Raw genomic sequence first — 13,746 nt, forward strand, 5'->3', positions numbered from 1 at the left:
CATTAGTTAACCACACACCTAGTTAAGAGGTAAGCCACTAGTAAGCCACACACACAAAACCAATAGCTAGCCATAGAGGACAGGCAGTGGTGGCCACACTTTTAATTTCAGCATTTTGGAGACAGAGGCAGATGGATCTCTGTGAGATCAAGGCTACCCTGTGCTACATGAGAGTGGATCAGTCTAAAAGAGAAATAGAGCTTATTCTGTTAGTCCCAGTACCAGAGAGAATAAAGGCAGGAGCTCAGTGCAGTCTCAGGGCAGTCTGAGGTTTTGGTGGAGAGCATTGCCGTTACTCTGAGGACAGGGTCACCCCTCTTTGGTCTTAACCTTGGTAGTGGTAAGAACTCTTTATTGGCTTGGCTGCTTTGCTTTTCTGATCTTCAACTTGAACCCCAATATCTGTCTCTGGGTTTTTATTATTTGTGCTACAAGAAGGTAAAGATTGTTCAGAAAAGATTATCTTTCAAAATCTTCATGGTAATTTTACATTCTTACAAAAGAAAAACAAAAGGAAAATAGCTTCAAATCAAAGCATAGCAAAAGTCACAAACATATCCTACAACATGAATGATGAGTGTTGTAGACTTTACTGCCACCTCATAAGGGCGGGAACGGCAATACAGAATGGTCAGTTCTTAAGACAGTAACATTAACTTACAAATGCTGTCTGGAGGACCAGTCATTCAAAGGTCAGATGATCAAATGCTAAAAACATACATTGCAAAGTAATAAAGTATACAGAACTATAAAGTCAGTGAGAATAAAACCACATTGTATAGCATTTCATTTAATGCAATAGTGAAAACACAAATAAAACCTTGATTTACTATTTGATATTTGGTATCAATCATTTAAAATAAATATTTCAGACTTCTCTGAAACATTTGGTGGAGACAAACACCATACAAATGTCTAAATCTCAGTGACATCTACGACTGAGATTTCATAAACAGTTCTGCCTTAGAACAATTTTTAAAGTCATGGTAACAAATGATGTCCCTATAGTAATCACCAAATCTATTACTGTGCACCATTATAACGGCCTTTCTCTCCATGATGCCCAAATAATATAAAGAAAGCACATAATTATTGCTTAATCTTTTCAGGCAGCAATCTTAATTCCCTCTGATAACATACAATAACCATCCAAAATTCACTAAACTAATTTCTCTTGAAATAACAATCAAATAGCAAACTGCAAGATCCAAATTCCTCACATTGATCTATAAATTGCACTTTAATTTTCATATTCTTTATTATACATGTTTAAAATAAGAAGAAATATAAATCACTTCTTATAAAAATAAGAAGAAATAAAATAAGAAGAAATATAAATATAAAGTTATACTGTTCTCCCAAGATAATAATATAACTACTGGGCACACAGACAAGAATATACATAAATGGAAAATGGTAAGATAAACATACTGAAATAAAGGTGGTAAGTATCTTTTGATTTGAACAACATTCATCAGTTTTTTTTCCTAGCTAGGCATGGTGACATACAGCTTTAATCTCAGCACTGTGAAGACAGAAACAAGCAGATCTCTGTGTAGGTTGAACCAGCCTGATCTACACAAAAGGTTCTGAGAACCTCCCTCAATGAATGAATGAATCCTAAGCAGCAAGATGGCACAGTGGGTAAAGGTACTTGTTGCCAAATATAACAATCTGAATTTGATCCCTGGGACCATCATAGTAGAAGGAGAGCAGACTCCTGTCTCTGACCTCTATTCATGCTATGGACATGCACATTCCCATTCACAAATAAATTTTAAAAAATTATGTTCCTATCACTATCACATTTGTTTATACTATGGATCTAATTTCTGTTCAAAAATCAAAACAAAACCAAAAAACAGGAGGAGGGGAGCGAGATTTCAGCTTCTAACAAAACTGGATTAAAATTGAAGTAGATTTACACTTCAATCTGACACAATTTTAAAAATACTTACAATATACATTTTATATATGAAACAATGACTTTCAAAACCACATTAAGGACTGTCTTCCTTGGAAGGTGGGAAAAAGGTGAACCCTATTCCACTTACACAGCAGGCATAAACCAAGGCAGATCAAACTCTTCCAAATAACTAACTACATCCCAGAAAGACTTACAGGACTGCAAAAGTTCCAGCATCCAACCAAGTTAAATGACATCACTTAGCATCATCTACGCCCAATAAAATGATTACTACATGTAGAGAGATACAGGACACTATCAAATAGAACTAGGAAGAAAATTAACCAAACAAAATAATCCAGAATACAAGTAACTGAAATAAATACAAAAAGCCATTTGAACAGTAACAATATTCTTTTTAGCATTTTTTAAGGATTTTATTTTATAAGTGTTTTGCCTGTCTGTATATATGTGTATCACATGTGTGCCTGGCATCCACAGAGGTCAGGAGAAGGCATAAGATGCCCTGGAACTAAAGCTGTTTACAGGTGGCTGTGAGCCACCAAACAGGTGCTGGGAACTGAACCCGGGTCCTCTATAAGAATAACAGGTTCTCTTAACCACCAAGCCATCTCTCCTGCCCCCAGTTACTTTGCTGTTTATCTTCAAAAGGTTAGACAAATAAAAAATACCAAAATATAACTCTGGGGATAAAAACCAAAACATGTGAGATTAAAAATGCACAACAAACACATGATCAATAGTTTAGACTCATTAAAAATGCACAACACATCATCAATAGTTTAGACTCTGAAGAAATTAAATTTTACCATAAAAATCACAGCAATAAAAATTATTCACAATGCAATGGGAAAAAAAAAGGACAGAACAGGAATAATTCAAGTTTGAGATTTCATGTGGCCTAATACAAATGATGCTAACATTTCTATTAAATTTCATTGCACCTTTATTTCCTTTACTTGAATTAATTTTTTTGTTACTTTATTTTGCTCATGTGTTTTTGTATGGATTGGTGTATATGTGTGTGTACACAAGTATCACAACCCATATCTAGAAGTCAAAAGACAACCTGTAGAAGTTGGTTCTCTCCTTCTACTTAATACCATGTGGGTATTAGGGTCAAACTCAGGTCATCTGGTTTGGCAGTGACTCTATGATGTGGTTCTTTGCTGATTGTGATTCTAATTTGGAGTTCTGAAAACTACTCAAGGAACCAGAAAGATTGATACAAGTGGATAAAGATGCTTGCTGTCAACCTTGACAACTACAATCCATCCCCCAAGATGCACAAGTTGTCCTTTGACCTCTTTGTGTGTGGTAGCAAGCATGAACCCACATTTAAAAATAAAAACAGGCTCTTTATTTTTCTTAAAGTTAGCAAACAAAGCAATAGGTCTCCTTATAGTACCTTCATATACACAGTGTTCTTACTTGTCCTAATTTCCCAATGCCCCTTTCCACTTTCACTGGCCCCTCCTGAAGACCCCTGACTACCCAAAGACTCCTCTTCTACTTTGGAGTCCCATAGGTTCCGTTATCTTGTCTTCTGTCCTTCCCTACTACCACAAGATCCTTCCATCACAGGTCCCTTTCACACACATACAAGTTTAAATCTAGGTTCCGAAAATGAGAGGAAACAATTGACTTTATCTTTCTCAGTCTGAAGATAACTACTGCAATTCTCTATAGTTCATTTGCAGTGTCCATAATAAAATACAAACTCTCAGACATTAAAATGCAAGATCACAGACTTTTACAAACAAAAGCAAAGAACCAGGATACTAGCATTAGACAAGAACTTCAGGGTAAAAGGAAAGAACCACAGACAAGAGAATAAAATTTTCACTGGAAATTTAAATGTTATATAAAATATTTTAGATAGATATAAATTATAAAGTTAAGCCGGGCAGTGGTGGTGTGGTGCATGTCTTTGATCCTAGCACTCAAGAGACAGATGCAGGTGGATCTCTGTTGAGTTTGTGGCCAACCTGGTCTACAAAGTGAGTTCCAGGACAGCCACAGCCAGAGCAGTTACAGAGAAAGCCTATCCTGAAACCTGCCCCTCCTCCACATCATAAAGTTAAAATACACACAACTCCAACTTAATATCTGAATGAAGACAGTATTGCACACTGCAGACTGGACAGGTTTCATAACTGAGCAATGTATCCAATGAGAATAAACACTATAAAACAGAAAAAAATGGGAAAAGTAGACCAACAGAAACCATGAGATGTTAAACACATACACAGACACACATCCAGTCAATTACTATCACAGAACATATTTATGTATTTATGGACATGTACATAATAATAATACTTAAAGGTAAAAGGTCATAAATTTCGAGAGGGAGTAAAGCGTGGTGAGGGTGTGGAAGGGGTTGGAAGGAGGAAAGGGGAAGGGGGAAATACTGTAATTTATATATGAATTTTAAAAAAAAACGAAATAGCAAAAAAGTAAAGCTATAAAAAGGTGGAAAGGGACAAAGCAAAGTCAGGGACAAAGCAAAGTCAGTATAGAAGTTAACACCTGACCATTTTCAAGTTGAGGATCCCAACCCACAGATTCAACAAGTATACAGAACACCAACTAGTATGAGCACAACAAAAACTACTCTCATCACATCATAGCTAAATTATAAAGTCCCAAGACACAGAGAAAATCTGGGGTATAGGAAGAACAGGGAAGTTACTTACATTACTTTCAAAGGATCAGTAAAACGCCTAGTCACTAATTACTCCATAGAAACAAGTGAAGACAATGAACTCCTAATCTTTTTGTTTGTTTTCTGTTTTTTGAGACAGGTTTCTCTGGGTAGCTCTGGCTATCCTGGAACTCGATCTGTAGACCAGGCTGGTCTCAAACTTCAGGATCCACTTGGTTGTCACTACCACTCAGCTTAATCTTTAACTTAAGTAATCTTCAATGCTGATTAGATACCCTTGAAAACACTCTGCTGAAATGAACATCTTTAACTAAGCAGAATGGGATACATATTACAGAGTTAAGTAAATTAATTCCACTTCTTTGCAATGCTTGGGTGTTCAAACCTACGACTGTGCCCTGCACTGCTGAACTACTAATATGTCTCCAGGATTCTTCTACTTTTGAGACAAGGTATCACTAAATTGCCCAGGCTGGCCTTGAAATTGCTATGTAACTTGGTCAGGCCTTTAATTTATAATCTTCCTTCCTCAGGCCTCCCAAGTACTTGGGATTAAAGACCTAAACCACTAGGTCTGACATAAATTTATTCTTGTGTCTTCCTATTTACGTTTTTTTTTTTTTTTTTAAACTGCTTAACAAGTTAACAGGGGCCTAGTAACAAACCTGAGTTACTATATCTAGCAAAAATACCTTTCAAAAAATAAAAAAAAAGAAAAACAAAATAAAGACATCACCAAAGAGAATAGAAGTAAAAAATAAGCAAACAAAACTAACAACAACAAAAAGCTGGGCATAGTGAGATGCTCTTGTAACCCCACAAATTGGAAACTAGAATAGAAGGATGAGGAGTTTATCCAGGCCAACCTCAGCTATATAGTTTGAGGCCATTCTGGGCAACAAGAGTATGTATGAGAGTATCTCAAGAAGGAAGAAGAGGAGGGGGAAGAAACCCCACTCAATGGTTCAAGGTAATTTTTCCACATGTTATATCTTCCTTCTACCTGGAATAATATGGGGACTCCATAAATGTTGAACAAGAGAATGAATCTATGGTGATTTCTCCTATGTCCACAAAACTTGTATAAGTTAAATAATTTAATACTAATACTTCAATGTAATCTAAATAAGTTTCCCTATATAAAATACTTATCTTAGGATGTGTGTGACCTTTGGTCATCTACTTACAAATTTTTAACAGATCAATGTTTTGACATTGTTACTACTTTAATTCAATGTCATACTTGTTTAATCCAGCTTACAAGCTAATATAACTTTAAAGCCCAGAGATAAACTAAGTAGGTAAAAGTTGATTCTGATTTATTTCAATTAAAGTATGTAATTTCTCTATTTTCTGTTCCATACATATTACTACAAACCTCCCAGCTAATGGGGCATAGAGCCACCAGCAAACACAGCTAGCACCTCAGGGTACTTTAGCTTTGGTGCCCCTGTTCCAGAAAGAAACTCAACAGGCAAGTTTTTATTTGTAAAATAAGTCACAACTGCTACTGAACACACAAATTTGAATTTTTAAATCAAAGTAAGTCTCCTAGTTGTTCAAAAAAGTAAAGAAGGAAAAATAAATGAAATCCAACTAAACACTGGGGTTAAATTTCCATGAACCCACTTTAGGGAAAACATTCCCATGCATTTATAAAATTGACACCACCATTTCTTTGTCAGTAACTGTACATAATCTACCTAATATGTACTCTACAGAACATTTTACTCCTGAAATTTCCTCATTCTATTCATAAATTTCAAAACTTCGTAAGATTAGATAGAGCAATGGTTCTCAACCAGTGTTGAAACCCCTTTAGAGTTTGCATATCAGATATCCTGTGATTCATAACAGTAGCAAAATTACAGTTATGAAATAGCAATGAAATAATTTTATGGTTGGGGGTCACTACAACATGAAGAACTGTGTTAAAGAGTCAACACATTAGGAAGGTTGAGAACAACTGTCCTAGAGGGTTACATTATGAAAGATTGCACAGGAAACTCTGAAAATCCATTTACCTATCAAAACAACTGAACTTGACAATACTATGGGGTCTGCTTGGAGCCAACATAACTCACACACCAAGTAAATGCACAGGGAACAAATTTGTTCTAATCAAGCCGCTACTGATCAATCAGGCCACAGAACAGACTCAGGAGCTGAACTGTGTGACCCAAGCAGACTGTTACAGTGCTTTTAAGCCAGAAAACCACAAACATCTATGCCAAGTTAGTTACACTTTTCACCAATCAGGATTCAGGGATTAAGGACTTTCCTAGGAACATTTTCCTATGTACCACACTTATCATGTTTTCATTGGTTAACTTACTCAAGTGTGGTGGGGCAGCTTACCCACTGTTTATGTCTCACTGTGCTAATCCCATGTCAGTAACCCAGGAAGGTCTGGGGAGGTCTTGGGAACTTTAACTTTATTTGACCCTTTTTCAAAATGAATGTTTTATTCAAAATGGCTTCAGTTTGGTTTCTTCTGACAACAACATTGAGCTCAATGATATCAAACTCTCAATCTAAGAGGAATATTTGTAATAACCAGGAAAGGGCTTGATGGAGCTAGTCAATTTTATCAATTTAGTGATCCATATTTGGCCAACTCTGTCAAGTGTGTCTGACTGGAGTAAGGTGGATAATATTTGTCCCCATCACTGGATTGTAGGTGTTGACTGTCACTTCTGCTCACCAAGGAGGAGAGAGAGCATCCTAAAGAACTGAAGTAGTTTCTGGGTCAAGAGGGTTATTTTTGGAGACTGAACCTATTCCCTTGTACCTCTCCTTGTAAGACTTAAAGTTTAGGTAACTGGCTGCCAAGAGAAAAGAAACTACAGTGAATGCAGATAGAAGAAGAAATATTTCACATGAATAGCTGGAGGAAAATTTAGCAAATAAAAAGGAAACCCAACCTCTGAAAGCTGGAAGAATTTGTTTTTAAGGGTTACTACAATATGCTAGGTGGTGGTGTCACACACCTTTAATCCTAGCACTCAGGAGGCAGAGGCAGGAGGATCTCTTTGTGAGTTCAAGGACAGCCTGGTCTACAGATCAAGTTTCAGAACAGGGAAACCCTGTCTTGGAAAAAAAAAAAAAAACAAACAAACCACCGCCCCCCAAAAGAAAAACAGAGTTACCACAATACAACAGTCACTAAAATTTAAAACCCTGATGCACAGCCACAGAAAATAAAGGATATGTCAAAAATTATCACTGAGTAAGTCCAAATGTTCAAATTCTTAATCAAAAAATCAACAGGCTTACATATGTTCAGTGATCTAAAAGAAATCACAGACCTGTTATTATTCAGGTGTGGTAAGGTCAACAGGTCAGGAGACAACTGCCACAGAACAGAGAATTTGTCATTTACAGTTTGTGGAGGAAGGTATACAAATATGCCACACCAAAGGATGTCTCAGAGTCTGTCAGGAAGCACAGAAAGGGGGGGGGGTGCATGACCCTGGTTTATATGGTATCCTGGCTAGTTTCACATCAACTTGACACAAGCCTAGTCACCTGGAAAGAGGGACTATCAACTGAAAAGATGCCTCCCCTAAGACTAGGCTGTAGGCAAGTCCACAGCACATTTTCCTAATTAGTGATTGAATGGGAAGGCCCACTGCAGGCAGTGCCACCCTAGGGCTGGTGATTGTGCTTGCTATAAGGAAGCAGGAGGAGCAAGCCATAAGGAACAGCAAGCTATACTCTACCATGGCTGCTGTTTCAGTTTGACTCCAGGTTCCTGCCCTGACTTCCCTCAGTGATGGAGAGTGACCTGAGAGCAGTATCTGAAACAAACCCTTCCTCTCCAATTTGCTTTCGGTCCTGGTGTTTTATCACAGCAACAGAGACCCTATCACACAAGGGAAGAAACAGGTAAAGCATGTGCGTTGCCTTAGTTTTAACCCAGCACACACCAACAACTGTTTTCCAAAGCTGTTCACTGCCTAATAAGTAGCAGAAAGTGACTCTTTAAATTCAGAAAAATGTCAATTTAAACCAAAAGCTAAAACAGTTTCCGCCAAATCCTTACCCACATTAGGTCACAAACACTTGTCAGGCGACACAAGTCAAGACATTCTGCCTTTACCTCTGATGAAAACTTAAGACAATCACAGGCTTTAAAAGTCTATTGTTCATAAGCTTTGGAATTTGTCCAACTATGTCTTTTCTTGTTTTGTGTGTTATTTTTGCTTTCAATTAATACTGAGTTTGGACTGAATCAGTTTTCTCAATTTCTTTGAGTATTTTATATATCTGGAGTTATTCTATACAGGCTATGCAGACAGAATAATTCTTAGCCCTTTCACACTCAGCACTGGCCCTGCAAATAAACTACAACAGAGCAGTACTAATGTGATAATTCACCAAGAATGGAGCAATCAGGGCTGGAGAGATGGCTCAGCTGTTAAGGGCACTTGTTGCTCTTTCAGGGAGCCAAGTTTCATTCCCAGCATGACATCATGGCTCGCAACTATTTATAACTCTAGTTCTGGAGGATCCAATGTCTATTTCTGGCCTTCACAGGCACCAGGCACATACATGGCACACAGACAAAATACCATATATATAAATGAATAAAACTAAATTTTTTTAAAGAACTGAGCGATTTTACTCCACATACATTTTCAAATTCTGATACAATAAACAGTATTTTAAATTTTCTATTTTTCTATTACTTCCAACGAATTAGAACTAAAATGATGAGTAATGACACTTTCTTTAGGAACTTACTACATAATGCACATTTGCCTCTTAATTCAACAATAAAAAAAAAATCCAGACTTGAATGCTTTAAAAGCATGACAATTTTCTCATCTGTTCTTTTTGTTTGTTTGGTTTTGAGACAGGGTTTCTCTGTGTAACAGCTCTGGCTATCCTGGAACTTGCTCTGTAGGCCATGCTGACTTTGAACTCACAGAGATCCATCTGCCTCTGCCTTCCAAGTAATGGAGTAAAGGCGTGGGCCACTGGCCCGCACTTAACGCTCTTTTGATGTAAGTGTGCACTAGTAATAAACATAAAATGTCTCCACATGTAGTCATAACTTATAATAATTTATAGTATTCTGAACAAAGGAGAAAGCATTGAGAACATCACATACAGTTGTTGTCAGCACTACTATGCTGTTGCAGCTTCAAGGAGTCCAGACAAGACATAATATGTGAGCATTTTATTATTTGCACTGATCATTTAAATCTACAAAATCGATGTGTAGTTTATGGACTATATATAACAAGCAGAATTTGTTATGTGGTTGGGAAGTCTACTAGTTCTGCTACAAGAAGTACTGGTACTTTTGGCTATCTGGAACATTTTCAGATTAGCAGCCTAGTCAACTTGAAATACCACAGACTAGGAAGAGTGGAAACAGGCAGGTGAGCTAATGTACTAGCTAAGAGAACAGTAAGATGACAGTGATATCATTCAGTGGATGAACACTTGCCTAGCACACACAAGACTCCAGTTTGCTCTCCAGAGAGTAAACAGAGTACAGAGAAGAGAGTACAGTAAATATAATCTAAGTTCCTTAAACTTATTTTCTTATTTCTCTAACATATATTATCAGTAGGCTGGAGAAGGTGTGGCTCAGAAAATTACAAAGAAAGGGACACAAGTATTGTTCAGGAATGGCAGGATGTAGTAAAGTCAACAAAGAAGATACAGTGGACACATGAGATACTCTCTCTCTCTCTCTCTCTCTCTCTCTCTCTCTCTCGTGAAAGACTAAATAAAATATTAGAAAATCTCATTTAAATGCAACTTTATGACTTCTTAGGTAAATAATATTAAGTTTGAAAGATCTACTTACTGACACTGCTATCATGGTACTATCTGGCCTCCATTCAGCTTGTTTGTAAGATCCAAACTGAGTAGATGATTTAGCTGGTTCTTTGTACGTTACGATTAACACAGTAGGCTGGAAGAAAACAGGTTTATTTTATTTTAGTTGTATAACACACACACACAAAAAAACAGATACAAACAAAATTTAAACATTACTTATAGAATACATTGGAAATATTTTTAAACTGTAGCATAATCTAAAATCATCCACCTTCAGCATTCCATGCAATTATGAAAAAAGAAAAACAATTTGTGATTCATACATACATCTACTGAATAAGTTAAACTGAGTCAATAATTAATAACTTCACAAAATATAACCATGCCCATATATATTCATAGGTGAATTAAGCCAAATATTTAAATAAATTGTATCAGTTCTCTACAACCTTCCCTAAGACACAATTGATAGGTGGTCCTTTTAAATTCATTGTTTATTATAGCACTATATTGCAGACAAAACCACATGAAAATCAAAACCAACAGACTAAAATCTCTCATTGAACTTGTATGCAAAAACTCTCAAGATATTAGCAAATTAAATCCAACAAAAAATCATTCCAGGCATGCAAGGCTGGCTCAACATTCAAAAGCCAACTAAATAAGCTAAAAAGGAGGAAAAATGGTTATCAATAAAGGCCAGGAAAAAAAAAAGCATCTTAATACGTTATAACATCTATTCAGAGAACTCCAGCTTGCTAATGAACAACTACAAAAATCCTACACCTATCATTACACTTACTAATGAGAAACTCCAAGCTTTCTTACCTGAGGAACAAGGCAAGGAGACATTCATTACTATCCAACATAGTAGCACAATTCCTAACAAATGTCCAATAGCTAGGTAGTAGAAGATGAGTGGAACTTCCGGACAGAGATAGGAACTCTGGGTAGAACAGAGGTGTGATTCACCACCAAGACATAGATTTGGGCATACAGTATGGAGGAGAAGTAACAAGTCACATGATAGAAGACAGATTAAAATACACAGGTCAACTTAAGATTTAAGAGCTAGTTGGGAACGAGCCTAAGCTAAGGCCAAGCTGTCAAACTTAGTAAGTGTCCTTGTCTTTGGGAGCTGTCAGTACAAAGGAAGTATGACTACAGAATTCCACAAGACAAAAAAAGAAAATAAAAGGTAATACATTTCAGGAAGGAAGATATTAAATTATATGCACAGATAACAGTGACATATATAGAATTTGAAAGAATCAACAGCACATTCTGAAATAAATAAGCAAGGCTTCAAGACACAAAATTAATACACAAAAGTTGATCAGTTTCATAGATCCCAGTAATAAAAAGTATGATTTATAATAAAAAGCATGTTTAAATTTATACTGTTACCCCACATGAAACATTTAGTGTCATAAATCTAATAGAATTATGTATATAAGAAATATTACACAAAATACTAATGAAAGATATCCAAGAATAGATGAAGCTATTCTATATTAATGGTTAGGAAGGGTCAATACTGTTGAGATAGCAACTCTACATATTCAATGCAGTCCTAGCCAAAATCCCAGCTGTTTTCTTCGTTAGAGTTTCTATTGCTGTTAAGAGACACCATGACCACAGCAATTCTTATAGAGAAAACATTTAATTGGGTGGTTGGCTTACAGTTTCAGAGGTTTAGTCCATTATTATATCACCAAGATAGAGAACATGACATGCAGGCACACCTGGTGGTGGCTGAGAGTACTACATCATGCAGGCAACAAGATGCCGACTGAGATACTTAGCAGTATTCTGAGCATAGGAAACCTCAAGAGACCGACCTCCACAGTGACATACTTCCTCCAACAAGTTCATACACAGTCCAACAAAGCCACATCTCCTAATAGTGCCACTCCCTATGAGATTATGGGGGCCAATTACAGTCAAACTACCACAAATATCAGTAAATCAACTCAACTTTAGATGAGTTTCAAGACAGAGTGATGAAGAGTGTTGGAGTGCTAACACTGCTTTCAAGACTTATCATTATAAAGCTATATTAAGCATGATGAAAGATTAAAAAAAAAAGATCAAAGAAACGAGAACCTAGAAAGACTCACACAGTCAACTGATCTTTGACAAAGGAGCAAAAGCAATATAGTGCTAGAATAAATGGAAATTGATTTTCAAAAATTTGTCATGATGCATACCTTACATAATTTTCAAGATTCAAAATAAATAAAAAATCCTGTGTAAAGTATAAAACTACTAGAATATAACAGTGAAAAAATCTAGATGACCTCAGATAAGGCAATGACCTCCACCAAGGGTGCAATATCTAAAGCAAAAGATTCATAAGATGAACTTCATTAAAATTAGAAAATGATCTATGAGAAACACTATCAAGAGAATGAGGACAGAGGGCACAGAGTGGGGAAAGTATTTGCAAATACCCGATAAAGAACTTTTATAAAAAATAACAAACTTAAAATTCAATAAAAAACAAAATAATCCAATGGACAAAGACCTCAACAAGCATGAAACAAATACACATGGAAAACAATCTTTCAACATACTCTGTCTTTAGAGAAAAGTAAATTTAAACAATGAGGTACCGTTAAGTACCAATTAAAATGGTCAGAATTCAGAAGATTGATACCAAGTGCTAGCAAAGACATAAAACAATAGGAATTCACATTTTTTTTGATGTTGAAAATGCAAAACAATAACTTCACTTTATACAACTGGCTCTTTCTTACAAAACCAAACACACTAACCCGATAAGATAGTATTTACTCATTACCTATCCACACAACAGTTTAAAAAGCTGAGTGTGGTGGCTCCCTGCATTTAGGAGGCTAAGAAAAAAGGATCATGAATTTAAGACCAGCCAGGGTTAGTGAGATTGAGACTAGCTTGGGCTACATAGTAAGAAAGGGCCGTTTAAAATAGCAACAACAACAAAAGTAGAACACAAACATTATAGTCGTTTCATAAATATTGCCACACTTGGAAGTAACTATGATATCCCTTCTTCAGTAACTGATCAACTACAGCAGATCCAGACACCAAGACATGGAAAGATACGGAGCCTTCCATGAATTATTACTGAAAAAGATGCACATTACATGATGCTTGGAAAAGGACAGACAGAAGGTTTTTTGCTTTTGTTTGTTTTTAGTAGGGATTGCCAGGGCTGGGAGACAGAAATGAGTAGGAAGACCACTGAGAATTCCTTACTGCAGCAATATTCTGTATATTATAGTCTGAATCATAACACCCAAGATCCCGTGTGTTTTAGGCTTGGTTCCAAGAGTGTGGTGCTATTAGGAGGTATGAGAACCTTTAGAAA

At 36.3% G+C, this 13,746-nt stretch overlaps 1 protein-coding gene across 3 annotated transcripts in view; it reads right to left on the reverse strand.

The window, feature by feature from the left end:
* Ric1 (RIC1 homolog, RAB6A GEF complex partner 1) overlaps nucleotides 1–13,746 on the reverse strand; it is a 95,189-nt gene that overhangs the window by 71,389 nt on the left and 10,054 nt on the right. For all 3 annotated transcript variants that reach the window (XM_027406428.1, XM_027406429.2, XM_027406430.2), the window contains one exon: nucleotides 10,420–10,527. In XM_027406428.1, coding sequence (XP_027262229.1) covers nucleotides 10,420–10,527 — 108 coding nt within the window. Of the gene's footprint in view, nucleotides 1–10,419; nucleotides 10,528–13,746 lie in introns of those variants that run through there.

Source organism: Cricetulus griseus, chromosome 3, assembly GCF_003668045.3.
Source record: "Cricetulus griseus strain 17A/GY chromosome 3, alternate assembly CriGri-PICRH-1.0, whole genome shotgun sequence".
Lineage (NCBI taxonomy): Eukaryota > Metazoa > Chordata > Mammalia > Rodentia > Cricetidae > Cricetulus > Cricetulus griseus.